The sequence below is a fragment of the Carlito syrichta genome, unplaced genomic scaffold (genome assembly GCF_000164805.1).
Source record: "Carlito syrichta isolate Samal-C Ts95f unplaced genomic scaffold, Tarsius_syrichta-2.0.1 Scaffold315374, whole genome shotgun sequence".
Taxonomy (NCBI): Eukaryota; Metazoa; Chordata; class Mammalia; order Primates; family Tarsiidae; genus Carlito; species Carlito syrichta.
In genome coordinates, this window is record NW_007259470.1 from 100,358 (window position 1) to 126,974 (window position 26,617).

The 26,617-nt window shown below is 35.1% G+C and overlaps 1 protein-coding gene across 1 annotated transcript in view; it reads right to left on the bottom strand.

Moving 5' to 3' along the window:
• Positions 1 to 26,617, bottom strand: part of PIK3C2G (phosphatidylinositol-4-phosphate 3-kinase catalytic subunit type 2 gamma) — a gene marked incomplete at its 3' end in the record, with an annotated part of 314,051 nt that overhangs the window by 94,313 nt on the left and 193,121 nt on the right. Inside the window, 1 exon segment of the mRNA XM_008072653.1 lies at positions 1,029 to 1,209. Coding sequence (XP_008070844.1) covers positions 1,029 to 1,209 — 181 coding nt within the window.

The following is a 26,617-nucleotide window of genomic DNA, read 5'->3' on the forward strand; positions in this document are numbered from 1 at the left end:
AGAAAGAGAGAAAGAGAGAAAGAGAGAAAGAAGGAAGGAAGGAAGGAAGGAAGGAAGGAAGGAAAGAAAGAAGGAAAGAAAGAAGGAAAGAACGAAAAAGAAAGAAAGAAGGAAGGAAAGAAAGAAGAAAAGAAAGAAAAAGAAAGAAAGAAAGAAAGAAAGAAAGAAAGAAAGAAAGAAAGAAAGAAGGAAAGAAAGAAAGAAAAAGAAACTATGAATTTTCTTGAGGGCAAAATTAATGGTTTTGGTTATCTTTCTACCCTTAATTCCTAGTCTGTAGAAGGTACTTAATTGTTGTTAAATAATGTTCTTAATACAATAAATGGATGTCCACTAACTCCTTGTATCTAGAATGTTGAACTTGAAAGAACTTATTTAATGGTCTATATTAGTAAAGAGAACTAGTGATGCCGATAATTAAAAAGAGAAAATGCTCTTCCATTAGATCAAAAAAGAATAGCTAGGTCTACTATTATAATTGGTGAGAAAGAGGCATTATCTTTTGTCTATGATACATACATCTGAGTATAAAAAGTATTGCTATCAATACCATTATTAATTTATTTTATTTAATTCATTTTATTTGTTGTGGAAAAAATTCTTTAAATATATGGCTTTACTTAAGGTAATTTAGAAAAATCTAGACCTAGATTTTATACCTTGGGCAGGGTTCCCTAAAGCATCTTCTCATATACTTCTCCCATGAGTTTCAATTTTACCACCATTTTGAGAAGATTACTTCATCAAATCTGTTTAGTCAAATTGCTTTTAAGCTGGTCTCTTCTTGCCAGGTTCTCTCTGTGTGTCACATGGCTATTTAAATCAAAAACCATGTCCTGGTGAAAGACATTTTAATTAACTTTAGGATAGTAGATTGAAAAAAAACCTGACTAAACTAATTGACTTAAATGTCTTATAACTAAGTGTAATAATAAAAAAAACTTTCTAATCAATGGAATTAAAACTTAATTTAAACCAAAGTTAAAAAAAAAGTCCTCCACTACCCGAAGATTAATTTCTCAACAAACCTGTCTTTGATGGTCACTGGCAGACTTGACTTTTTCCCCAATATATTCCAGAATTTTGATAAGTTTCCTCTCCTTGGAAAACTCATCACTCAAGGCTTTTCCTGCACAGAATTGGAGAGCAGCCAGCAGCTTCTGATACCAGCTTTTAAAATAAGCTTCATTCTGTGCATCCTTTAGCAGCCTGAAGGAAAGATAGAAAAAGAATTCGTGTATGTGAAGCTGATTTTTTAACCACCTCCAGCTGGAACAATAAGTGCATTTCAGACTAATCTGTATTTGGTGGCTTTGGGCAGTTTAACAGCCTAGAATGGGAGAAAATGTTGTTTATTTGTTGGCAGTCATCAAGTTCCATCTGATAGTTAATGAGATTCCAAAAGTGGAGAATCAATAAGAGAGCTGCCTTTCCTCATTTCAATTCAAAACACACTTTTTCTTCTTTCAGTCTTCTTAATTCTGTAACAAACGCTTAACTTGAAAACATACTTTTGATTTCTTTTAAAAATATATACAAAGAACTTTAGAAATAGTTTTTATAAATGACTGTACTATATCGTGACTCAATCATCATGGCCACCTTTTATTCTTTTCTTCAAATAGCAATATTCCCATATTGTCACATACCATGTATCACTTTTTTCCCCCAACACTTCCTTTTGATTACCTGGAGGAAGATATTGTAGGGGCAAGAGCACATTTTTGTTTGTTTTCAGGGGTTTCTGGACTCAAATCCAAGCTCTACAATGTAAAAGTTATTTAACCAGGCTAAGATTTCATTTCTTTATCTGTAAAATATGGTAATAACTGATTCTGTAGAGCTGTATAAGACCATAGAACAAGCTAAAACATTTGAAAGTGCTCATTACAGCAATATTGGTTCATCCATATTTCACAGCCGCCCCATGTCAACTTCTGTCTCTGCCTGGCAGTCTGCTCATGTCATGAACACAGGAGGCTTAGAACATGAAGAAGTGGTAATATTCTTCAAGATATGGAGTAGCTATAAGTATATGATTACTTTGTTTGTTATGTGACAATTTTTGTTGACTTGAAACTAATTCCAATATTCTACAACTTTATTTTCTATTTTGCCCTGAAACATTGAAATGGAATTTAAAAAGACTGATTCCCTTAAATCTTAATCTCTCTCTGATTGATTCTTTTAATCGTTTCTGGTCTTTATGTTTCCCCTCTTCTAAAATGATAATTGGCATTTAAGGAACTAGAAGAAAATTATGAGACTCAAATACTGAAGAAAAAATGGGTTCTTGGCATAGCAGTCAAAAAATATATAGATGAGTTTTATTCTGCATGCCTCATTTTATATCTCTGCCCAATATGTGTTATGTTACAGAGAGTCTAGCAAACACTTTATTTTTTTGATTGTTTTTTCTTCTTACTCATTTAAGTTAAAAAATTAGCTGAATGAGTCTATATTTTTTTAAAGGAGAGGGTCTCACACACACACACAAGCACACACACACACACAACCTCAATGGTCTAAAATTTTATCACAAAAATATATACTCTATTGATACCTGGTTATTTTCAATGCGAGAAAAGTAAACAATGAAAACTTTCCTATTGACTCCTATGATGAGATTTTGAAATTTCAGATAAGTAATCAATGAATCACATCATTTAATATCTGGAGGCTCTAAGAAAATACATGTAAGTGCAAAGCTGCAAATGCTAGCATGTACATGTGAAACTTTAAGACATTGTATGTAGAATTGCAGACCTCTTGGACTCTCATGGTACTTTGAGCACTGTGGGGTTTCAGTGACATAGGAAATTGGTGGATAGAGTCTTTCTATACACTGTGTCAATGTTTGTCACCATTTTCATATACTTTGAATATTGAGTTACCTGTCTTTTAAAGTATTTTTAACCTATTATAATATCTAATTATAACTCTATAACCACTCAACTGCTATATACATGATAAAATGAATAGTTATTCTGCCCAGATGAAGTCAACAACTTCCTACTAGAAGAATGAAAGAAAAAATATATTTTAGAGTTGGGTCATGGGAACTTTCAGAATTGCAGTTCATTTGTATTCACAATATTCTTACTTCTTATTCTATTAGAAATACATTTGCTTTTTTCATGAACAATGTATTGGCTCTTCTCTGGCTCAAGGAAGAAAAACTCTGTTTGATTCCTTGCTCAAAATAAAACAGAGTAGGGGAGGTTCACGGAGAGAATATGTGATCCTGTCCTAAAAAACATAAAAGCTAAGAAAATTCAGTGTATTCTGTTGTGATTATTTTCCTTAGAGAATATATTTCATTCAAGCTCTGCATCCCTGCCAACATTACATATTTTCCTGGTGAGATATGGCTCAAGATCTATGGATATTTTACTCAATGTGTAAAGAGATTGTTTTTATACATTGAAGAATTGAAATCATAGAATATTGGAGATGATAAGAGGTCAATTATTCTATTCCTGTGTTTTTAGGAACAGACATTTGAAATGACAAGATAAATTAACATGGCCCACAATTTTAAACAACTGCAGAGAAAGTTGGATTACATAGTTTTAGGTAGGGATACTCCGTTCTGTTTCAATGACCTTCACTATAAAAAAGTGGTGAATCCTAAATAATGTAGTTATCTATTGCCTCTGTCTATAAGATTGTAGAAAACAGCTGACCACTCTCTTTTAAGCATTACAGAAATCCTTTCCAAAAGATGTTGTAACTTTGGAGAAGTAGTATTTCTTACGCCAAAAAATGTCTAAAAATAAAAAGCTAAGGTTAAAGGACTAAGAAGTATGAAGTAAAACTTGCTATTAAATGACCAGACTTTTAAGATGCAAAGTGATCATGCATACATAAACTGTGAAGTAAATCTCAAAATGCCAGAGACCTGTTTACTGTAACGTCTGCAAGTCCCAGCTGTGATTCAGTTTGGCATTATTTTGTACATATGCCTTAATGTCTTAAGGACTGTAAGTTATGACAATGTTAAAATGAAGGTAAATACATAAAATCTAGATAATTAGAGAAGCTTTTGGCAGTGGTATGATAGGTAGTAAGCAAAAGGGAAGGAAACATAACTCAGGTACCCGAGCACGTTTGTTATTGGATGTCATAAAGGTCCTTGCCTAAATTAAGTGTATATTGGTAGACTCCAAGATACCTAAGAGAGTCACAAACCCCAACTAGCATGAAATGGAGATCTTCCTAAGAAATTAGAACTTTTTCCACATTTTTCCATGCATGTAGCTGCCTCTGGTCACATGGTGAATGACTTGTTAGAGCCACAGGAAAAGTATAGACAGTTCACATCCCATCAATCTACCAGCAGGACAGAACAGTAATCACACCATCTCATTCTTTTTTGCTTCATAACTTCCTTCAGTCTTGGTCTTAATTTTACTTCTCAACAGCACAGTATTTCACATCTTAGGGGCCACCTTAGATTTTTACCCACTTGTGTATTTCTTGTGGGTCAAGAGGGGAAACAACATTCAGTAACAGAAAAGAACTGAGTTACACAATGAAGATGAGTGATTTCAGATCACTCCAGGACTTCCCTTCCCATTTCCTCTTGAATTTATTGGTATTTTATTTGGGTCAAGGTGTGTGAATCAGGAGACCAGTTTTTAATGAGCACAAATGGATTCTAGAATGTGAATTTTTCAAGTGCATTTAGAACCGTGGTATAGATGAAGGCTAAAATCCCATACTTAATATGAAATTATTAATTTTAAGATTTCAATAGTGTCATTAAGAAATAAGAAGCATACGTTTTTAGCATTCACAACTTTATTTTACTTCTAAGAAGCTAAGAGATTTATTTAATATTTCTCTGAGGACTTAATATATTATATGCTTTTTGTAAAAATAACTATTCTCTCTGTCTAGCCCATTCTTAAATATTGATTTGCTCTTTCTGAGATATTAGCATTAAACTTCTGTTGAATTCTGCATATAATAAGGAGCATTACATGAGACAAGTCTTTGAATATGTAAATTTTCATTGAGAGTTATTCTGCAATATACATGTATCAACAAACTACTTTGTAAGAACTCCAATATAAAATGATTCACAAAAGAAATAAGCTCAGAAAATGATTAAATTCATACTCTAGAAATTGTATACATTTTTAGAACATTTAAATATATGAGAGAGTCCCAGAAGGTGTGTAACTGACTTGGTTTTACCCATATTATATTTTATATAGCTAATAATTCTTATCATCTCCAAAATAGTTTCTTTGGAATGTAATATGCTCACACATATGATCTTCTCCTTATGGTCACTCTGTGTGGTAGATTTAGTTGCTGTCCTAACTCTATGCATCTCCTCTGAAGATCATACATCCACAAACTCTGTCATGTGACTTTCAGTACTCTCCTGTAGGTAGAATATGCTTCTTTACTCCCTTGTTAAGTTGGCTATGTGATTTACTTTGGGCAACAGAAAGTGATGGGTTGGGAGGTGTACCCAAGTCCATGGAGATGCCTTAAACGGGCTATTGTGACTTGATTTGGTCTCTTGTTTGGTTTAGTTTAGCCTCTGCTTTCTGCCAGGGGAACAGCATGTCCCAGTAGGGGGCTGTTCCTGTAGTCCTGGAATAAGAAGACAACATAGAGCAGAACTGAGCTTTGAGATGCAGAGTTCAGTGTAACCAGGCAGAACTACAGTCAGTCCACAGCCAGAATGCTACATGAGTGAGAAATACATCTTTATTGCTATAAACCGCTGAAACTGTGGGGTTGTTTGTTGCTATGGTAAAAACTAATGAATATGTCAGCTTCCATATTCCTTCTTTTATTTTCTTTGTTTTTATTTTCACTTGTTTGTCCGAGTTGCCTTTACAGAATATAGAGTATATTTTTTCAACTTCCTCAGGAGTAGCCCTGAGGATATTTGGGAGCAAACCTAATTACTGAAAATAAAAGTCATCTGGATCCAAGTCTGGTGTATTAGATGAGTGATCAATTTAAGTATGCTATTTCAGATCAAAAACTAGAAAAGTAATAAAAATGTCCTTTTTTTCCCCATGGATCGTGAAAAGCCTCAAGGGGTATTTCAAAAATTAGTTGATCCAGTTCCTTTGGATATGTATATTTTGCTATATTGCTGAAATTTTATTGTTATTTTATTACTACTAACATACTAACATACTTTTTGACTCATTTAAAAGTGTGAATAGGCCTATGTACCATCTGTTGCTTTGTCTAGCCAAGTGTTTGAGTGGCTGATAGGAAACTCTCTCTGAGTAAAATGTAGTAATGAGTGCAATGGCAAGATTTATTTAGGGCTTATATACCACAGGGCTAAACAAAGGGTCTGATGGCTGAGGTCAGTGGAGGGAGCGGCAGTACATGTAGCTGCTCTGGGAAACTAATAGCTCTGCCCTAATGGCAACAGTTGAAGAGTGAAATGGCTGAAAAGTGAGGCAATGGCTTTGGATGAGAAAGCATCTATATCAGCATGTTGACTGACATTTTCCTTTGTTGTCTTGGAGTTGGCTACCAAGATCTAAGATTGAAGAAAAGAGACAAGTGTCCTACATTCTAAGAGTGGCAAAACCAATAAAAACAACAAGAAGATAGAGACAAACACAAAACCAACTGGAAGTTGACCACCTCTTCAAGGCTTATTAGGACATGGACTAATTAGCTCTGGAACACCAAGCAAGATCTTCCCTACTGGGTCCTAGTATATATTTGCAGTTGAGAGTGTTTGAGGGTCTTGAGTCACCAACTCAGTGAGAAATAGAGTGGGTCCATGATGTCCACTTAGCCTTGCAAAGTCCAGTGAGGAGGGGTGCTCAAAGAGAACCATTTATAGTGACTCAGGTATGTGCAAGAATAAGAGACTGTCATTCATGTTAGGCTTCTTCTCTAAAAGAGGGTTGTCGATTTTCCCCAGGCTTTTGTGAACAGGAAGAAGAAAGCAAGGCCAGGATGGAGTAAAGGCGGCAAGGGAGCAGCCTGCACTCTGGCATCCCAACTGGCTGGCAAAACAAAAGTGTGTGTGGGTGTGTGCTTCTCAAAGTCTAAATAAACTCATGGAAGATAATCACATGCGATCCACTCTGTGTAGGTAGTGGTTGAGACAGAGTCAGACCTCATGGTAGGAAGGTCCTATGAGGTTGGCTAACAAACTTACCCATGGTAACCTTAACATAGTCAGCTTTTACAGTGAATCCATAGAGGGTCTTAGTGAGGAATCTGAGCTCATAGACAGGGGACTGCAATTTCTTGCCCCATTAAGGGCGAGGGTCATTTTTTTTCTTTTCTTCCCATCCCCAAACCAAAGAGAAATTAGAACTAGTAAAGAGTGAGAGAAGAGTGAAATAATGGGTCATATCTTCTATCCACTGCAAGTCTCCAAGTTAAAGCTTGGTTGGTACTAGAAAATGAGGGGTGGGGAGGTAGAGGTGGAGGGAGAGGTATGTGCCAAATTGGAGAACAAAATGAAGTTTTCAACTGGGTAGACTAATGAGAGTTTTTTTTCTTTGTCTAAAAGTGACCAGGAAATTATAAAATCTACCCTAGTTTTAATTACAGAACTTGAAAGGACAAAGGTAGTATTTTAAAATGTAGGAGATACCCTATGGAAATTGGAACTGGCAACAAATTCCTGATCAAAACCCCAAGTGCCCATGCCATAAGAGATAAGTCAGACCAGTGAGACCTCATTAAACTGAAAAGCTTCTGCAAAGCCAAAGAAACCATTGAGAGAGCAGGGAGACAGCCCACAGACTGGGAAAAAATACTTACTAACTGTATATCTGACAAAAGCCTAACATCTAGGATCTACAAGGAACCGAAATATCTCGAAAAGAAAACAAACAAACAAACAAACAGCCCTATTGTGAAGTGGGCAAAAGATATGAATAGGCACTTCTTAAAAGAAGATATATGAGCAGCCAACAGATACATGAAAAAATACTCAGCCTCACTAGTCATCAAAGAAATACAAATTAAAACCACAATGAGATACCACCTAACTAAAGTCAGGATGGCCACCATCAATAACTCAAAAAACAACAGATGCTAGAGAGGATGTGGCAAAAAGGGAACACTTCTACACTGTTGGTGGGAGTGTAAACTAGTATAGCCTCTGTGGAAAACAGTGTGGCGATTCCTAAAAGATCTAAAAATTGACCCTCCATACGACCCCCGCTATTCCCCTACTGGTAATATACCCTGAGAACTCAAGTCATTTTGTGAAAAAGATCCCTGCACACGCATATTTATTGCAGCATTATTTACAATAGCAAAATCATGGAACCAACCGTGCTACCCATTGAAAAAGGACTGGATTAAAAAAATATGGTACATATACACTATGGAATATTATGCAGCCATAAAGAGGGACAAAATTATGAACTTCGCAGCAACAGGGATGGACTTAGAGACTATAATACTGAGTGATCTATCACATAAACAAAGAACTGAGTATTAGACATTCTCACTCGTAAGTGGACCTTGAATAACTACCATAATACTATAAGAAAGGGATTCGTGGTAGTGGGAAACTGCCAGGGGAGGGAGGGGCACACTTCATTAACAAGGGTACCTGCATAATAAACTTTTGAATACCTAACCCTGAACTGTACCCCACATATTTAAAATAAAAAATTTAAAAAAAAATAGTAAAAACTTTTGAGATCTACCAAGCTTAGCCAGTTTAAAGGAAACTAGGCAAGACAGTTAAAAATCTTAGAGTCAGTACAGGAAGAAATGCAGCTTCAGGAAATGTCCTGACTGCACTGTGTTTGAAAAAAAAGCTCCAAGATGCAGAATAAGGATCCTGACCCACAACTCTGAAGAGAATTAGGCTGAGATTTTCTTTTTCTTTTTTTTTAATCCCTTCTTCACCACTTACTCATCAGAGCAGTGGATATATAGCTATGTCTACTATTGTAATTAATAACTTGTACTCGATATGAGCAGTTACACATTCAAGTATAAGCTTAAGTGGTATTTTTCTGAACGAAAATTAACTGTAGATGGTATTCAGTTTGCGTGAACACTTATAATCAAGACCACTGTTACACAGCAATGTTGTACTCTTAGGATCAGCTGGGAGCTATGAAGGAAAAACCTATTATAGGTAGATACATTTTCCTAAAGTTTCCTGAATCTATAATAAGAAATCAGAGCCCTTTCTGCTCATTTTGTTGTGAGATTTGGACAACTCAGGAACCTACAAGTAAATAATGCAAAACGTCTTCCAATCTATTCACATGTATTTATGTGCTCAGTGTTGAATTTACTGAAGCAGAAACTCTGAACTCATCATTCCAAAACACACTTACTGCTTTAGTATAAGTTATTTGATTCATCATTTTCCTAAATTGAGCACCATGCTGTGAACAGCTGATAGTGACCCCTCTTATCTGCCACTGGTACCCTTAATGTATGCATTATTCCTAAAGAGAAAATAAAACAGGCAGAATTTTAGCCCTGGGCACATTTTGGAAGAGATGGCCATTTATGTATTCCATCCTCCTGTATGCCAACTCCTTTTTCTCACGTTCTGGTTTTCTCCTTCCCTGATCCTGAAGAAAGACTCCTGTCCTGCTGTTCTTCGTCTATCAACAACTTTACTTTGTTCTGCTCTCTCTTGTGGTGTCCTGGACTCTCAGTTTTCTTCATTCTTCTAACTTCAGTCAAACCTATTTTCCTCAGTGTAAATTACACTCTTACTCTAGTCTAGAGGGATAATACTACATGAACATGGAACCAAATGATACTTTGAGGTAGTCCCTACCACCTCTCGCAGGTGAGGGCACTGAGAGATTAAGGCACCTGCCCAAGGACATACAACAAGAACCCAGAGTTCTGGACCACAGTTTGAGGCTCTTTCCACAGCATCATACTATGTGTTCTAAATCCCACTGAAATATGATTTGGAAGACTGTTTTCTGCTTTCATTAACTCTGGCAAGGAATGTCATGCTTTGCCTCTTCACCTCCCTACTTTGGTAAATGTTGGAGTTGGTTAGGGTCAGGAAGCTGCCTTCCACTTCCAGGGCTCTACAATTTTAATCTGTAATGAAATCATCAAGCATGTACCCCAAACCAGGCATTTCCTGGCATTCTGTATAGCTATGCTAAGCAACCTTCACCTTAGCTCCAGGTAATATGATTCCTTCCATCTTAGATAAAAGGATATTGGTATTCATAGCGGTTGAGAAACTTGCCCAAAGCCACCTGCTCAGTGGACTGGGGATGCAAATTCAGATTTGTCTGATTCTCAAGCCTTGCTCTACAGCATCATGCTGTGACACCTTCCGGTGTCTTAACATAGGTTCCAGATGACAGTTTAGTCTGAGACGAAGATGCAATCTAGGAATTAATTTTTGTCACTTTCTTGCCCTGTTTTTCTTTTATCTCTTTCTTTGGTTTTCGGTTTCCCAACCTTTTGAAGTCTTGTGCTCTCCAAATTGCCTTCTTCTTTCCAAAGAGCCTCATTTTATTTTGTCCTGCCACCTACAAACTCCCTGCCAAAACTCCACCAAAAAAAGTCAATAATATTTTCCTTTTTTGATCTTTACAATGAAAACTACAAAATACTGCTCAAAAAAATCAAAGATGACACAAACAAATGGAAAAATATTCCATGCTCACGAATTGGGAGAATCAGCATTAAGATGTCCATCCTACCCTAGGCAATCTACAGACTTAATGCAATACCCGTTAAACTGCTAGCAGCATTCTTCTGCGATTGGAAGCAACAATACAAGAATTCATATGGAAACATAAATGACCACGAATAGCCAAAAAATTCCCAGTAAAAAAAGCAGAGCAGGAGGTATCACACTCCCAGACTTTAAACTCTAATATAAAGCTACAATAACCAAAACAGTCTGGTATTGGTACAAGAACAGGCATATAGACCAATGGAACAGGATAGAGATTTCAGAAGCAAAACCTTAATGTCTCAACCAACTCATCTTCGACAAAGCCTCCACCATCAAAGACTGGGGAGAGGAGAACCTATTTACAAGTGGTGCTGGGAAAACTGACTGACCACCTGCAGAAGATTAAAACAAGATCCTTACCATACACAAAAATTAATTCTAAATGAATCAAAGACCTAAATGTAAAACCTCAAACTATAAGAACCTGAGAAAATGCAGGAGACATCGTTATGGAAATTGGAATTGGCAACCAATTCCTGATCAAAATCCCAAGTTCCCCTGTCATAAGAGATAAAGTAGACTAGTGGAACCTCATCAAACTGACAAGCTTCTACAAAGCCAAAGAAACCATCAAGAGAGAGGGTAGACAGCCCACAGACTGGGAAAAAATATTTGCCAACTGTATATCTGACAAAAGCCTAACATCTAGGATCTACAAGGAATTCAATGTGCCGAAAAGCAAAAAACAAACAACCCCATTACAAAGTGGGTAAAAGATATGAACAGGCACTCCTCAAAAGAAGACATACAAGCAGCCAACAGATACATGAAAAAATGCTCAACCTCACTAGTCAGCAAAGAAATGCAAATTAAAACCACACTGAGATACCACCTAACTCCAGTCAGGATGGCTATCATTAATAACTCAAAAAACAACAGATGCTAGAGAGGATGTGCCGAAAAGGGAACACTTCTACACAGTTGGTGGGAGTGTAAACTAGTACAACCTCTGTGGAAAACAGTGTGCCGATTCCTAAAAAATCTAAAAATTGACCTTCCATATGACCCTGCAATCCCCCCTACTGGAAATATACCTGGGAGAACTCAAATCACTCTATAAAAAAGATACCTGCACACGTATGTTTATTGCAGCATTGTTCACAATAGCAAGAACATGGAACCAACTGTGCTGCCCATCAAAAGAGGACTGGATTAAAAAAGTGTGGTACATATACATGAAGGAATATTATGCAGCCATAAAGAAGAACAAAATCATGAACTTCACAACCTGGATGAACTTAGAGTATATAATATTGAGTGATATTTCACAGAAACAAAGAACTGAGTATCACATGTTCTCACTCATAAGCTAACCATGAACCGTTATTGTAATACTACAAGAAAAGGATTGGCAGTAGCGGGAACCTGCTGGGAGGGGAGCAGGGAAGCAAGATTGGCAGTAGTGGGAATCTGCCTGGGGAAAGGGAGGTACACCTCATCAGCAAGGATACTTGCATAATGAACATTTGTATACCTAACCCTGAATTGTACTAAACATCTTTAAAATAAAAAAAAGAAAAAATATATATTTTCCTTTTATTCTTTGTATATTTTGTATTTTAAAGAAGATCTTAATAATTCAAATACATTTTGCTTTAAATATTTAGAAACAGGAACAATTTTCTCTCCCTTACCTACCATGCAAAAAAAAAAACTGAACGGATAGAATCTATTTTGATAATGCACATCATCCACCTGACTCATTGCTCTTTCATTCCTTCTTCATTAAAAAAAAGTGGGAAAAATATCACAGTTTCAGAGGGTCTGACCTCTGGTGATTATTGAGACAAGTTGCAGTGAGTGGTGTTGGGAGTACAGAGAAGAGAAGAGGCTGCATTGGGAGAAACCCACTGATTACATTTGGGAATCCTGAAAACTATGCACACACACCAGATGTGCACTGAACTATCCACTTTAATTGGGCCCGTGGCTCCACGTAATTCCAAGTTGTGGCTGAAGAGAAATGAGAAGTCTCTAACATCAGCACATGTGCTATAATAAAATAAATTCTGCTTGGCATGTAATTAATGCTCGAATCCATGCTTGTGGAATTTTAAGCTAGCTCAATAGATGTCTACATTTCCCTTACTCTTTGAAAATATGGTTCTGAACTGAGTGCCTAGCTCAGTCTTTTAAAATTTTTTTTCTAAATACATGTAGAGTTACTTTAAAGGCAGTGTAAGTGCCTTTTTTATAAAGTTTCCTTAACTAATTTTTTTTTAATGGCAAGGCAATTCCTTTGCTGTATGAATGTTTCATAAGAATAGCAACCTAATAATAAAAATTCTCTTGACTCTTCAACCTTTTGTTCTTGCACAGCCCTCTGGTGAAAGCTGGATAATCATCATATTGTGCAGTGAACAATTCATGTGTTTGAACACAGCCGGAGGGGCAGGTTTATAGGTGTAAGGCAAAGCTGGCTTTGAAATGCCTACTTTTCCTGGAACCTCAGCTTCAAATCACAGCTGGGGCAGCTGCTTCCCCTTCATTCTTCAGAGTCACAAACAGTTTGGTTTAGTCTGTAAAGATATTAAAGGTTCCCTGGGATATTATACATAAGATTTGTAGCTGTGTTTGATGTCCTGAGAAAATTTCTGGGACATTCTTATTCACCATCATGAAAGAACTTGTCCCCTGAAGTTGGCTAGCGCCATTTAATTCCATTCCTTTCGGAAACTCAATAAAAACTTAGAGACAGTCTATGAGGCCTCCATGACCTATCTGGCTAATTTTATGTTGACATATGATGCTGTTGTTTTTGTTGTTGTTGTTCAGGACGTACTTAATGGGTAGGGATAATTGTCCTGTTTACTACATAACATGCTTGTAGAAAGAATGGTAGACACATTCTGTGTTAAATGCTCTCTGATGACTACACAACAATTTAACAGTTGTAATCCCAATCTCTCCATCTGTAAAGTGATGATAATAATGCTTGTCCTGTCATCAAATATATGTTTTTGTTATGAACTGAATTTTGTGCCCCCTAAAGTCATATGGTGATGATCTAATCCTCAAGGTGACTGCATTTGGAGATTGGATTTTAAGAAGGTAATTAAGCTTAAATGAGGTCATAAGAGGGAGGACTTAATCTAATAGGGCCGGTGTTCTTTTAAGAAGAGGAAGAGACACCAGGAGAGTGCACACACACAAACACGCAAACGGTCATGTGAGGGCACACTGGGAAGGTGTCTTTAAACAAGTCAGGAAGAGAGGCCTCACCAGAAACCAAGCCTGTCAGCATCTTGATCTTGACATTCCGGGCTCCTGAATCATGAAAAAATACATTTCTGTTGTTTATTTACATCACCCAGGCTGTGGTATTCTGTTATGAAAGCCCTGAGAGACTGTTACAGTTTCCAATTCAGGGCTCTTTTTATGCAATCCAGACCTACATGTGCATCTATCTATACGACACCACTTTTCAACTTTCATGAAGCATTTTAACCTAAGCTGCCTAATTTAATTATCCTTCTTCCTAATACTTGCTTCCTCACCTGAAGTACTTATCTTTGTAAATAGAATTTCTAGCCTTCCATCACCCTAACGAAAAATAAGACAGTCATCCCTGGCTCGCCTCTCACCTACACTTCCAACATCAAAATTGTTACCATGTCCTATTATGTTTACCTTTAAAATAGCTCTCAAATCTAACTTCTCTGTGTTCTCACTAGCAGAATTTAATTGAGGCCTTCATTTCTGGAATCTTCTGGGACTTAGTTTTCTCATCATCTGTGGGGCATTTCTCCCCCTTTCTAAAATTAGTCTTTTTTAGTTAGTCTAATAAAATCCAATTCTAGTGACTAAAATCACCTAGGTTCAAGATAAAATATAAAATCCTTAGTGTAACATACAGGGCACTTCATGATTTGCCTCTCCCATGTCTTTAAGTCTTAGCTCTTATTTCCACTCATATTCTTCCATTTCAAGTGTAGAGTACTACTTACAGTAACTTGAAATTTCTTTTGCTTTATCTTCAGGCTACCATGATTTCACATTGCCCCATCCCTTATATCTGAAATGAGGTTTTCATAAGCCAATATTTGTATATTCTTTAATGTTCCATTTAATTAGTACCTTCTCCAAAAAAAGTTCTTAGATTTTCCAGGGAAAATACACACCATTGTACCTTAGGAAGATACACACCATTCCTCCTGTAAGGGCGAAGTACTTCCCTGTATCAATTGTTTTTATAACACTTATTTTATTGTCTTAAAAATTGTATTATAATTTTTAAAAATATCTCTCCTAGTAGACTTTAAATTCTTTAAGAGCAGAACTAGAACTTTATATTTTGTGCCCTAATAGGGTTTCTGACTGTGTTGGAGTAGGCAGTAAATATTTGTTGAATAAATGCATTGCATACTACTGAATGAATATATCTATCTTCCTAAAATTGGCTTCTTTTGTTTATTGAGCAAAATTTCAGAATATAAACTCAGACTAACTTATAATAATTGAGATTTATAGAATCCCATTGAATTCCATTTTTACATATTATGTTCTCTAATCTTCCAAAAGTTTGCATATTATACATATATTTAAATATAGTTATTAACTTATACATTAATTAAGTAGATTAAAACTAATTTATATTTGAGAACATTGAAACACTTTAATAGACTACTAGAGATTCTCTATCATATTGTGATTTGAAGACTCAGATCATGGGGAAAAACTGGGGCAATTGTTTTAAAAATACTTGCTTAATTAGACAAATTTAGTTGTTAAAACCCAATCATTGATAAAGTTACTTTAGCTAGGAGCTATCCCACAAAGCACTATTCTATCAGATAAACCATGCCATTTGAAAATTGAACTTTCTTGCATCTCAGGGAAAATTATTAATAATGTAAGCAAAAAGTGATGTGTGAGTATGTGTGTGTGTGTGTGTGTGTGTGTATGTGTGAGAGAGAGAGAGAGAGAGAAAGAGAATCTATTTAGTATGTAGAGAAATAATCTATTTAGTAGGTAGTCTGAGCAATAATTTCTAAAAGCTTATTGTAGGAAGTTTGGATTGCTACCAATACATGCTGGAGCAAAAAAAGGAAGATACATTCTAAAATTTGGTTTTATTTAAGATGTAAGCATTTATAACAACAACAAAAAAAGGCAGACATATCTACCAAAGTTAAAATAGCCAATAAAAATCTACTGTTATTTGCATTTTTGCTTCTCTTTAGAAACAAGTCTTTTCCACTTTGGCCTATCAGATTATTGCATTCTTTCTGAGACTTTCTCTTCATAATTATACTTTAAGAAAAGTTTTAAGAGCCTTGTTTTAATGAGGATCCTTCTTTGTCTCTGAAATCATCAGTAGAGGTTGGATGATAGTGCTTAAAGGGCAGATAACTGAAATTGCTTTGAAATTAATTGGTTAGCAGTTTTCTTTTTCTCTGACCAAAAAAAAAAAGAAAAGAAAAAAAGAACAAGTAGTTTACTGTTCATATTTCTTAGGAAATGTCATTTACTCTTAACTAGAATTTATAAACTATCATTTTAAATTACGAGGCATATTTACATGCTCTATCTTTGGAAGGAAGGATTCAACCCTAAAACAGTATTTACTTCTGTGTTAGTATTTAAGGTTAGACAAATCCAATAATGCTTAACTTCTTATTTTCTTACTTTTATGCTTCAGTTTTTTCCCGTTCTCATTATTTTAATTAGAAACAGAACAAAATAACTGACTTATTGTAATATTTTTCATATTACATCCTAATGATTTTTATTTTCACAAATGGAGTTATGAGATGGAAAATTGTTGATAAATTTTGTTTTTTTCCTCTAGCTGGAAAGGTATAAAAAAGAGAATTAGCAAGAGATAGTCTCTTGTTTTTGCATGGGAGCTTCTGCTTCAGGGTGCCTTGTTACCAGTTCAATTTCTCTCTCTAGGATTGGTGATGCCTGTATCAATCATGAAGTTCTGATATCAGTTCAAAGGCCTTAAGGTATAGGCAAAAAAGAGGCCTAGTCATTTGTGAACTGGAAATGTGATTGTCACTTAAAAGTCACTTAAAGACTATGTGACTTTTGGCCCCTGACAACTTCTGAGTCTCAATAGTACCTAATGATACCTAATTCTCAAGGTTGGTGTGAGAATTAAAAGCTATACTTTAGAACAGTATGTATTGAGGGTCTGATATCCTGATATTAATATCTACTCAATAATGATAATAGTTATTATTCTTATTACTCCTAAAAATATGCAGTTTGAACCAGCTCACAATCCTCTAGATTTTATAAATATTTTTAATTTATAGTGTGGCTCATTTTATCTAAAATATTTTACCCAAACATGACTCAATAAAAACCTTAAACTCCTCTTAATAAAATTAACTGCTAAGTTAAAAATATTTCTTATTTGAATGCTATTTAACCCACACGTTCAGTTTTATAAAAACAATGAAGAAAAATGGTAAAGAGCTTTCTCAACTGTTCAAAACAAGTCTGGTCCCAAGGATATTCAAGTTCAGTATTTTCAGGTAGTTTCATATCATTGTGAAAGCAATGGTGAAATAAATACTACAGTAACAATCAGAATAAACATATAATAATCATAACTACAACTGCAGTAATTATAGGCAAGGTATCAATGTAAGAACAGTAATAGAATCAATTCAGCAGGCTCTCTACTGTGACCATTTTTTTTGAGACTAATTACAGGTAAGACTAAAGATACCTGTGAGCCGGCTCGATGGCTCAGCCTGTAATCCCACGCCTATGGGAGGCTGAGGTGAGTGGATTGCCTGAACCCGCGGGCTGGAGACCCGCCTGGGCAGCGAGACCTCATCTCTACAATAAATCAAAAAATCAGCCGGGCGTGGTAGCGCGTGCCTGTAATTCCAGCTACTCGGAAGGCTGAGGCGGAAGGATCGCCAGAGACCAGCAGGCGAGGCTGCGGTGGCCGGGAGTGGCCACTGCACTCCAGTCTGGGTGACAGAGTGAGACTCCAACTCAAAAAAAAAAAAAAAAGATAGCTATGACCTTTTCTTAGTTTTCCAATAAATACTAATAATTGCTTTAGATACATCCTTTTTTACTTTAATAACATTGTTTTCAATATTTGATTTGAATTCGTTGAGCTGGCAAGGAAGTAGCAGTTATGAGCCCAAACTAGGAATCAACACTGGAGACTTCAGTACCATATAGAGAGTTCACAGACTAGTCCAAATATACAAGAGCACTGTCTTTTGATAAGACACATGTGGCTATCTCTTCTAGGTTGAAGTTTGTACAGTATCACAGAGGATAATTATTTCTTTCATTGTGTGCCCACGCATGTGAAATTTAAAACTCAATCAAGCAAACAAACCCAGAAACATAAGCTGTCAAATCAGACCTGAACTCTAGAAAGAGTTATGGAAATAATCTAGTTTAAAAGTTAAAAAAAAAAAAGAAGAAGAAGAAGTTGCTAAAGCTGTACACATTTTTAAGCAAAACCATATTTAGAATCATCTTCCTCCCTCAAAATGTACCCGCAGGAGAAAAACAGATAAAAAGCGATTTGCTTTACTAAGAGTGCAGTAGGCTGCCTAGACCACTGCTTGTTTGGTTTCCCGTTCACTGAGACAGCTCCAGGGAACTTTGTGGTTTAGAGGAATACATTTTAAAAAACACAGGAATAGATAAAGGCTTCTATTTTTAGAAGTACAACGGTTGAGGCCAAGAAAGAAAAAATGACATGCTTGCTTTAGTTCATGCAAGTATTTTATTTATTTATTCAAAGAATATATTCTAAATGCCTTTATAGATCCAGATGATACAGTGGTGGCCAAAACATGGCAATACAGTAGTCACTAAGACACTACTGATCAAGATGACCAGAGCTCATGCAGTCACAAAGCTTACATTATAGCAGGGAGTAGGGAGGGGAAGATTACAAACAAATACAGAAAATGAATATGTAGTTAATTTTAAAATGTGATATAATGCATTTGGCCGGGAACCTTTAAATGGCTATAAGCATCACCAGTTGAAGAATGTCTCTGGGCAAAAATCCAGAATCCAAAAATACCATTAGAATATTTACAGATGCTTAATTCTAAGATGTGATGCATTTTAAAAGAAAGATACTTTAACCAAAAGTGAAATAATTACAAATGTATAATTATAACCATTTAATGAACTAAATTAATGATTGCTTATTCTGTTTCTCGTTTTTCTGTCTTATATATTTGAACACATTTTTTTGAATTAAGAAAAGCAGTGTCCTATCAAATTTGAAGATATAGAGAAACTAAATTAGTTTCTATTTTGAATAAGTTAGGCGACTGAGAAAGTTCAGTGTAGAGGTTTAAAATAACAGAATCAAACTTTTTGGAGCTTACTAAGAATATGCCATTTTAATTTTTATGATGCAGCTTCTAATTTGTTATAAATGGACTTTATTATGAATTTATAGCTCTTTCATTATTAATTAATATTCAAAGATTCATAAATATTAATTATTGACTATGGGTAATATATTTTCCTAGGCACTGTGAGAAAGTTACTGAAGCATAAGAATTCCTAGCTCCAGAGGCACTTGTATAACTTGACTGAGGAAAATAAAATATACTCAAATACTAAAGGTCTTTTATTACAAGGATCAAATAATAGTATACAAATTTTTGGTACAGAAAGCTGATTAGGAATATATTATGCTGTTTAGAATGACTGCAGGAAGTTCATAGGGAATGTGATATGTGAACTAAATTTTTATAAATAAGACATGAATGAGAATGTGTCAGAAAAGAAGTGACAAGGACGTTTCCAGAGATGAGACTGTCATAATCAAAGGCTTTGTGATAAAAACAAGTAACAATTTTTCAGGCAATAGTTACCTGGAAAATTGGACAAGAGCAGAAAATTTATCATGGGGTTTTGGAAAAAAGATTGCAAAAACAGATCTGTAATAGATTGTGGAAGTCTTAAATATCTAGCTAAATGATAAATGTGTTCTATAGGTAGACCAGGGAGATCAGCATGCGCATTCAAGACTTCTGAGTAGGTAAAAGACATTAAATTCATTTAGGTTGAGATTTATCTACTCACGTATGCTCATTTTGCAGATGAGAAGACCAAGTTCCACTGAGATACATTGTCTTGTGTGAGGCCAGACAATCAGTCCTTTGGAGCACTTTCTTTTAGGTATATGAGAAATCATCTCAAGATAAATGCAAGTTTTCATTTGTTTCTTTTTTGGGTAATTGCATTGCTGAGAGTGACTATGGTACATTGGAGCACAAGGAAACAGTTTAGGCTAAGTCTGTTAAATGCTTTAGACCTCATAAAGGTCTAAGCCAAGGTTTTTAACACTTAAAACCTAATCTTTCTTTTTAAAAAAATAATTATTTTAGAATTATCTTAGAATTGTAATCTTTCTTTGTATTCATAAAATTAATCTCATGCCCCTCTTTAATCTTTTCTGGAAACATCAAAATAAAGTCAATCAGTTTTATGATAAAAAGTAAAGCATTATAATATTAAATTTTGATTTTTGAAATCACACACTCCTTTTGATGTGAAATATATCTATCTCTCCTCATTCCTATTGACATTGAGAATCACTGACACGAAATGGGTAGTACCAGGAAGGAAGAAACAGCAGCAAGGGATTCTTTGAGGAACGAACCCTGGGATTTATAGAACTGGAGAACTAGTTATGAAGTTGAGAGACTAGGTGGTAAGGATGCATCCAAGGTTTCAGTTTCCAGAGTGTTCATTCAAAGGAAGTCAACAGGTCAAGTAGGTTTGAGAACATCTACAAACACAAAACTTTTCTATAGCATGGAATTTTTCAGAGCCTTTAATTTCTTAAAGTGCATCAAGACACTCCAAGTCTAGAAATAAGCATTCAGCCCTTTGCAGATTTACTTATCCACTGAGCCCTCACTGAATAGGACTGTGGTTTCATGGAAGACACTTCTGATGTGCATCTCTGAGTTATTAGCAAGTCTCTATCTGAAGGCTCCCTGGGCGAGTGACAGAGACCTTGAACTCTGTTTGTATCTTTCAACTTTGACCTTGTGTACGGAATTGAACACCTTTACTACAAACTAGCAACTTTAACAAATATCCTGCCTGACCTTGACTGACTCAATCCAAATACCTATTATGATCTTAACTGTTTTTTTTGCAGTAGTATACCTTCACTTATACTTGTATTATGTTAAAGATTAATCTCACAAATAGCTTCTTATCCTATTATGCCCTAAATTGGCAGAACATTTCCCATCTATGATTAGAAATAGGAAGATGGGTGAAGTAAAAGATGAAATATGCTAGCAGAATGTGATAAAGAAATAAAGCATATTGGACTCTAACTCTCAGGCAAACGTTGTATGGTGGCTCCAAAATGTATGTAGTAAGGTTGGCAGTGCCAGGTTTCATAGAGCCACAAAGCCCAAGTGAAGAAAAAAATAACAGGTGACTGCTCTTTGTCTTTCCACACTTAAACATTTTTTTAAGCAAATAGGGAAGATAGCTAGGAGGTAAGAGGTGTTGATATCTGGTATTGCAATAACCAGTTTATCAAATAAGATTTTTAATAAAAAGAGATAAGTGAATTAAACATACACTCAATCTTTTGTAGAGAAAAATGAGATGAAACACCATAAGAATATTTCCCCTTACCATATAAAAAGCCATATGTAAAGGGGAAAAGAAATGTAGTGGGGAGGGGGAATAATTTAGGGAGCGGAGGAAATTTGGGAAAATAGGTTACTGGAAAATATTTAAAGGGGCTAGGATGAACAGTCATAGAACAAAAGTCAGAATAATATATTTAATAGTTGGTTTAAATAAACCTTAACTACAGTCAGAAAAGTGATTACAAGTAAAGTGTAATTTGAGCATAGTCAGCATGTCTTTGAAAAGGTCATAGTAAATAAGCAATTTACTGCCATTAATTACACCAAGTTTATGAAAGTATTTCCAAGAAAACTGTTTGCCCCAGTGGGGGTTCACTTCTTTATTTCCCATAATAAATAATAATTTCCATTTTATGCAAAGTCAAAATCTTTGTTGCACTGATGTCAAAGAGGCTGCAAACTACTTTGCAGGTGAGAGCTTCCTTTTCAGAAAGGGACCTCCCAGACAGCTTAAAATTAGGAGCAATAATTTAGGGATTGAGGGAGACAAAGGAGCTGCCATTCACACCTACATAGCAAATTTATCTCTGATTTGGAAATAAAGTTTGAAAATACTACACAGAGGCTTTATCTAATTAGCTGATTGAAGCAATCTGGGTGTACGATCAAAGAACATATTCATCCGTTTCTAGGGATCACTTTTCTGCAAGATGGATTGCAAGGCTTATGATGCTATAATTTCAGAGAAATAAAACTATGCTGAGTTTTTCTCCTTTCCCTAAGGAACATTTCAGTCATTGGTTTATTTTGTGCATTACTCATCATTAGCCAACAAAATTAAGCTGCCCAGTTTCACATCAATAGATTGACTAAGTTTTCTGGTCATTAAGCACATGCCTCTTCCTGCCGTCTTTGTTCACAGCTACAAGGATAGGATTAAAATATTTTTTAAAAAAGCAATTCACAGCAGTATTTACATTCATTATGTTTTATGAAATTCAATCTTTGAGAAACCAATTTAGAATCATAAATGGCTGGAAATTGTTTTTAAATCACAGAGTAGTACTGCTCAAAGATCATGAGGTAAGACAATTAATCACAGTGTATTATTTAGTCAATAAAGGGAGAAGATGTCACAATAACTTCGTGTTTCTTGTAGTTTCACAAATTATAACTCTAGACTGGATGTAAGGTAATGTCAGTTGGATCAATTGAACAATCAAATGTAAGAATGCCCAATAATTTTATTTTACACATTTAAAGAATAGGTCCATGAATTCAAAGATGAGGCATTTCTGAAAGCAAGAAGGGAAAATAGTTATGAGGCAATGAGTAGAGTCTGACAGAAACAGTTACAATAAAAGGGACAATGGTTCTTGTGAGAAGGTCGCAGCCAGAACACTGGATCATGTGAAGTGAAGAATATGTTTTTGCATATTCCTGAGAAGAATCTTATTTATTCCAAGCGAAATGTTCACCAAAATCTTTGTCAAGTAAATCTTGTCTTACAGTAGTTTCTCATTCAATTCTACTTTGCTTTATATAGTTGTAAAGTTTCTGAAAAAATTGTCTATAAATAAAATTTTGTAAAACAGTCTTTTTTTATTATAAAGATGTGGGGTACAATTCAGGGTTAGGTATACAAATATTGATTATGCAGGTAGTCTTGTTGATGAGGTATGCCCCCCTCCCTGACAGTTTCCCACTACTACCAATCGGTTTCTTATAGTATTATAATTGTTCAAGTTCTGCTTGTGAGTGAGAATATATGGTACTCTGTTCTTTGTTTCTGTGATAGATCACTGAGTATGATTGACTCTAAATCCATCCAAGTTGCTGCAAAGTCAGTTGTCCTTCTTTATGGCTTCATAATATTCCATTGTGTATATGTACCACTTAAATAAAAAATCCAGCCCAGCTTTAATAGGCAACATGGTTGGTTCCATGTTTTTGCTATTGTGAATAGAGCTGCAACAAACATACATGTGCAGGTATCTTTTTTGAAGAAAGATTTGAGTTTCTCCGGGTAAATTTTCAATAGGGGAATTGCTGGGTCATATGGAAGGTCAATTTCTAGTTCTTTCAGAAATTGCCACACTGTCTTCCAAAGAGATTGCACTAGTTTGCATTCCCACCAGCAGTGGAGAAGCGTTCCTTTCTCTCTGCGTCCTCACCAGCATCTGTTGTTGTTAAAACAGTCTATTTTAAATGCTCTGGCTAAGGAGAGTGTTCTAAGAATCAAAAAGGAAGCTAATCATGAAGACAATTTGAAATGAAAATTATTACCCCCTTGATCCCTTGCTTCATGGTTTTGGAGGTTAGCATTTCTGAAGCAGCGTCTATATATTTAAAATCAATTTGCCAGCTTTGGGCAAACTGAGATAGTTGTAACTTGTTTGAATGAATTGGTGAGTGTGTAATCAGTGAATACCTGGACAGTTTGCCTAACAATATTAAATCATTTGTGCATGACTTCCTATTATTGAGCATTTCAAAAAATAATACACTATGAAAACAATAGTAAAGTTATTCAGTGTATGTTCTTCTAAAATATGGTAAGCTTCAAAAGTGAGCTCAATAAACATAACAATGAAAAATAAAAATGAAAAGTCTGATGATTGTGTATTGTTTTTAAGAAATGCACTCTTGCATTTTAATATTAGTTCTATTAAATTAGGAACATTCAAAGTGAAAAAAGAGGTTATTAATTCTATTTGTATCAAATGTTAGTACTTTGTTCCTGTGTGATTGAATTAGTTGTTAGCAACAAATGAAGGTTAGGGAAGGGTAATGGTGATTATCTGACCTTAGAGTCCTCTTAAGGAGCTTTCTCCTTTTTATGTTAAAGCAAAGTGGTTTGCTATTGACTTTTTTCCCACATGCTATTTCTTGAACCTTTCAAGTTTCTCTAAACAAACTCATCTATTCATTCAGTAATCATACCATCTGACAAATGTTTAAGCTTCTTGAAGGCATGCACTTTTAAAATATTCTTTAAAGTAGATTTATTAAATGGATTAAATTTATAACAAATGTTACAAACTTAGACATATGAATAAAATAAACTTTAAAATTTATATATTGTGCTGTGGTATAAAATTTCCTTCTTAAAAAAAGGGTTCTACAAGTAAAGAAGTTTGAAAATCAATACTTTGATACACCCTGAAGATGTACTGGGTTAAAAGCAAACTTTTGAATATTTCAAGATGAAAGTGATAATGCTTAAGAACATTGTTCCAATTGCTATTGATATTTTGATTTTTTAAAAAACGTTATTAGCCCACTAAGTCCATAATTTCTTCCTCAACTTTCACTGTTTATGGGAATTTCACACAGTTTCATGTTCATACAAGGAATCCACATCAATAAATTACTTTGCTTCTATCTTTAATATATGTTCTGAATCTGACTGCTTTATGTCTCTTCTATAACGATTACCTTATTTGAAATATAGACTATTTGAACTGTTCTGCTTATTGTAATTCTTGAATTTCCACTGCCTATTCCAGTCATGTATGCGCATGTCCACCAGCGCGCGTACACACACACACACACACACACACACACACACACACACACACACACACACACACACACAGAGTCTATTTACCACACAGCAGTTCTGAGGTCTTCAAAAGACAAATTAGTTCATATCTCTTCCCATTCAAAGTCCATTAATGGCTTTCCATCTTATTCTTAATAAGATCCAAAATTCTCACCATGATCTATCAAGGTCTGACCCCTCCTTATCTCTGTGACCTTACCTCCAGCCCCACTGGCTCACTCCCAAGTACCATATGCCCTCTGATATACCATGTGCAGCCTCAGCCCTCAGTCCCAGTCTCTTCCTCCAGAAATTTAAACAGATTCTTCCTTCACTTAATTCAGATATCTGCAGAAATGTTACTTGCCATCCCTATCAACAGCACTTTGAGCATTGCTCTATTTGTCCTAACAACCCATTACTCTGTGACATAGTATATTTATTTGTATACTTCTATCAACATTTGTATACCTAACCCTGAATTGTACACCACATCTGTATAATTTAAAACAAAAAGAAAAAAAAGTTAAAAGTCTGCTGACGATGCAGATAGAGCATAGTACATTGTAAATAGAGTACCAGATCTTGAAAAAAAAAAAAAGTAAGCTCCTAAGAACACAGCCTTTGTTTTGCCACAGATGCAGCTCAGCAACTAGAAAAGCACTCAGTAAAGATTAGATAAATATGCATGCTCTTGCTCCTCCTACCTTGCTGATGTGGATTAACATCCAAGTAGACCCTAGAAATAATGTGCACTATGCTATACTATTTAATCCGGAAATATCTTCAGAATTCTGATGATGATTTGTTTGCAAAGATAAAGCAATTAAAAATCAAATTTTAAAGAGTTGATCCATCTAACATCCATTTTTAGTCTTATTATATAACAGGTAGTTTTACAATTATATAATTCTTTTTTTAGTTATCTTTATTTATTGATTTTTTTTATTTTAAGGATGTGGGGTATAATTCAGGATTTGGTATGCAAGTGGTCATCATGAGAAAGGGATTGGCAGTAGTGGGACACTTCCAAGGTGTAGAGGTGAAGGGCATATTACATCAATAAGGGTAACTGATTACAATTATATAATTCTTAAAAGACAGCCAATAACATGACCCATGTTGCAATGGTCTTTATCATACTTTATCCTGTTTCCAATGAACCTTCATTTCTGGGGGTATGTTATGCCAAAAAGATATGTAATGAAGTCAGAAATCACTCACATTACAGGTTCACCGCTTAATAGCTGGAAACTTTGGGCAAACTATTTAACTCTTTAAGTCTCACTTTTTGTTATGTAGAAAATGATGATGTTAATATATAGTCTGCTTTGCAATAGCATGTTTCTGTAGTGAAAATTAGTTCATATAATATTATCACATGCAGGAATGATGTTAGTATAATGCAGAAGTCATAATGGTACATAAATAATTTTTTCAGCACATTAGTGTTTTGTACTAGCAAGAAACATCAGCTGAATGCAAAGTATTGCATAAGTGTTGAATGCAGCAGCTCTGTAGGAATAACAATAAATATTCTAGTAATTTCCATTAGTATTCACTTCTTTTTTGCTCAAAGTGTCATAAATTCTTTAATGAAAGATTCTTATACTTGTTTGTTGTCAAAATACTTTATCTTATATTTTAAGTTTAAAATCTCCTATTTATTTTATTTCTTTATTCATTAAAAATTAATCTCTTTAAAAATTGTTCTAGTATTAATTTTTTTGTTTTTTTTGTTTTGTTTTGAGTTGGAGTTTCACTCGGTCGCCCAGACTGGAGTGCAGTGGCCGC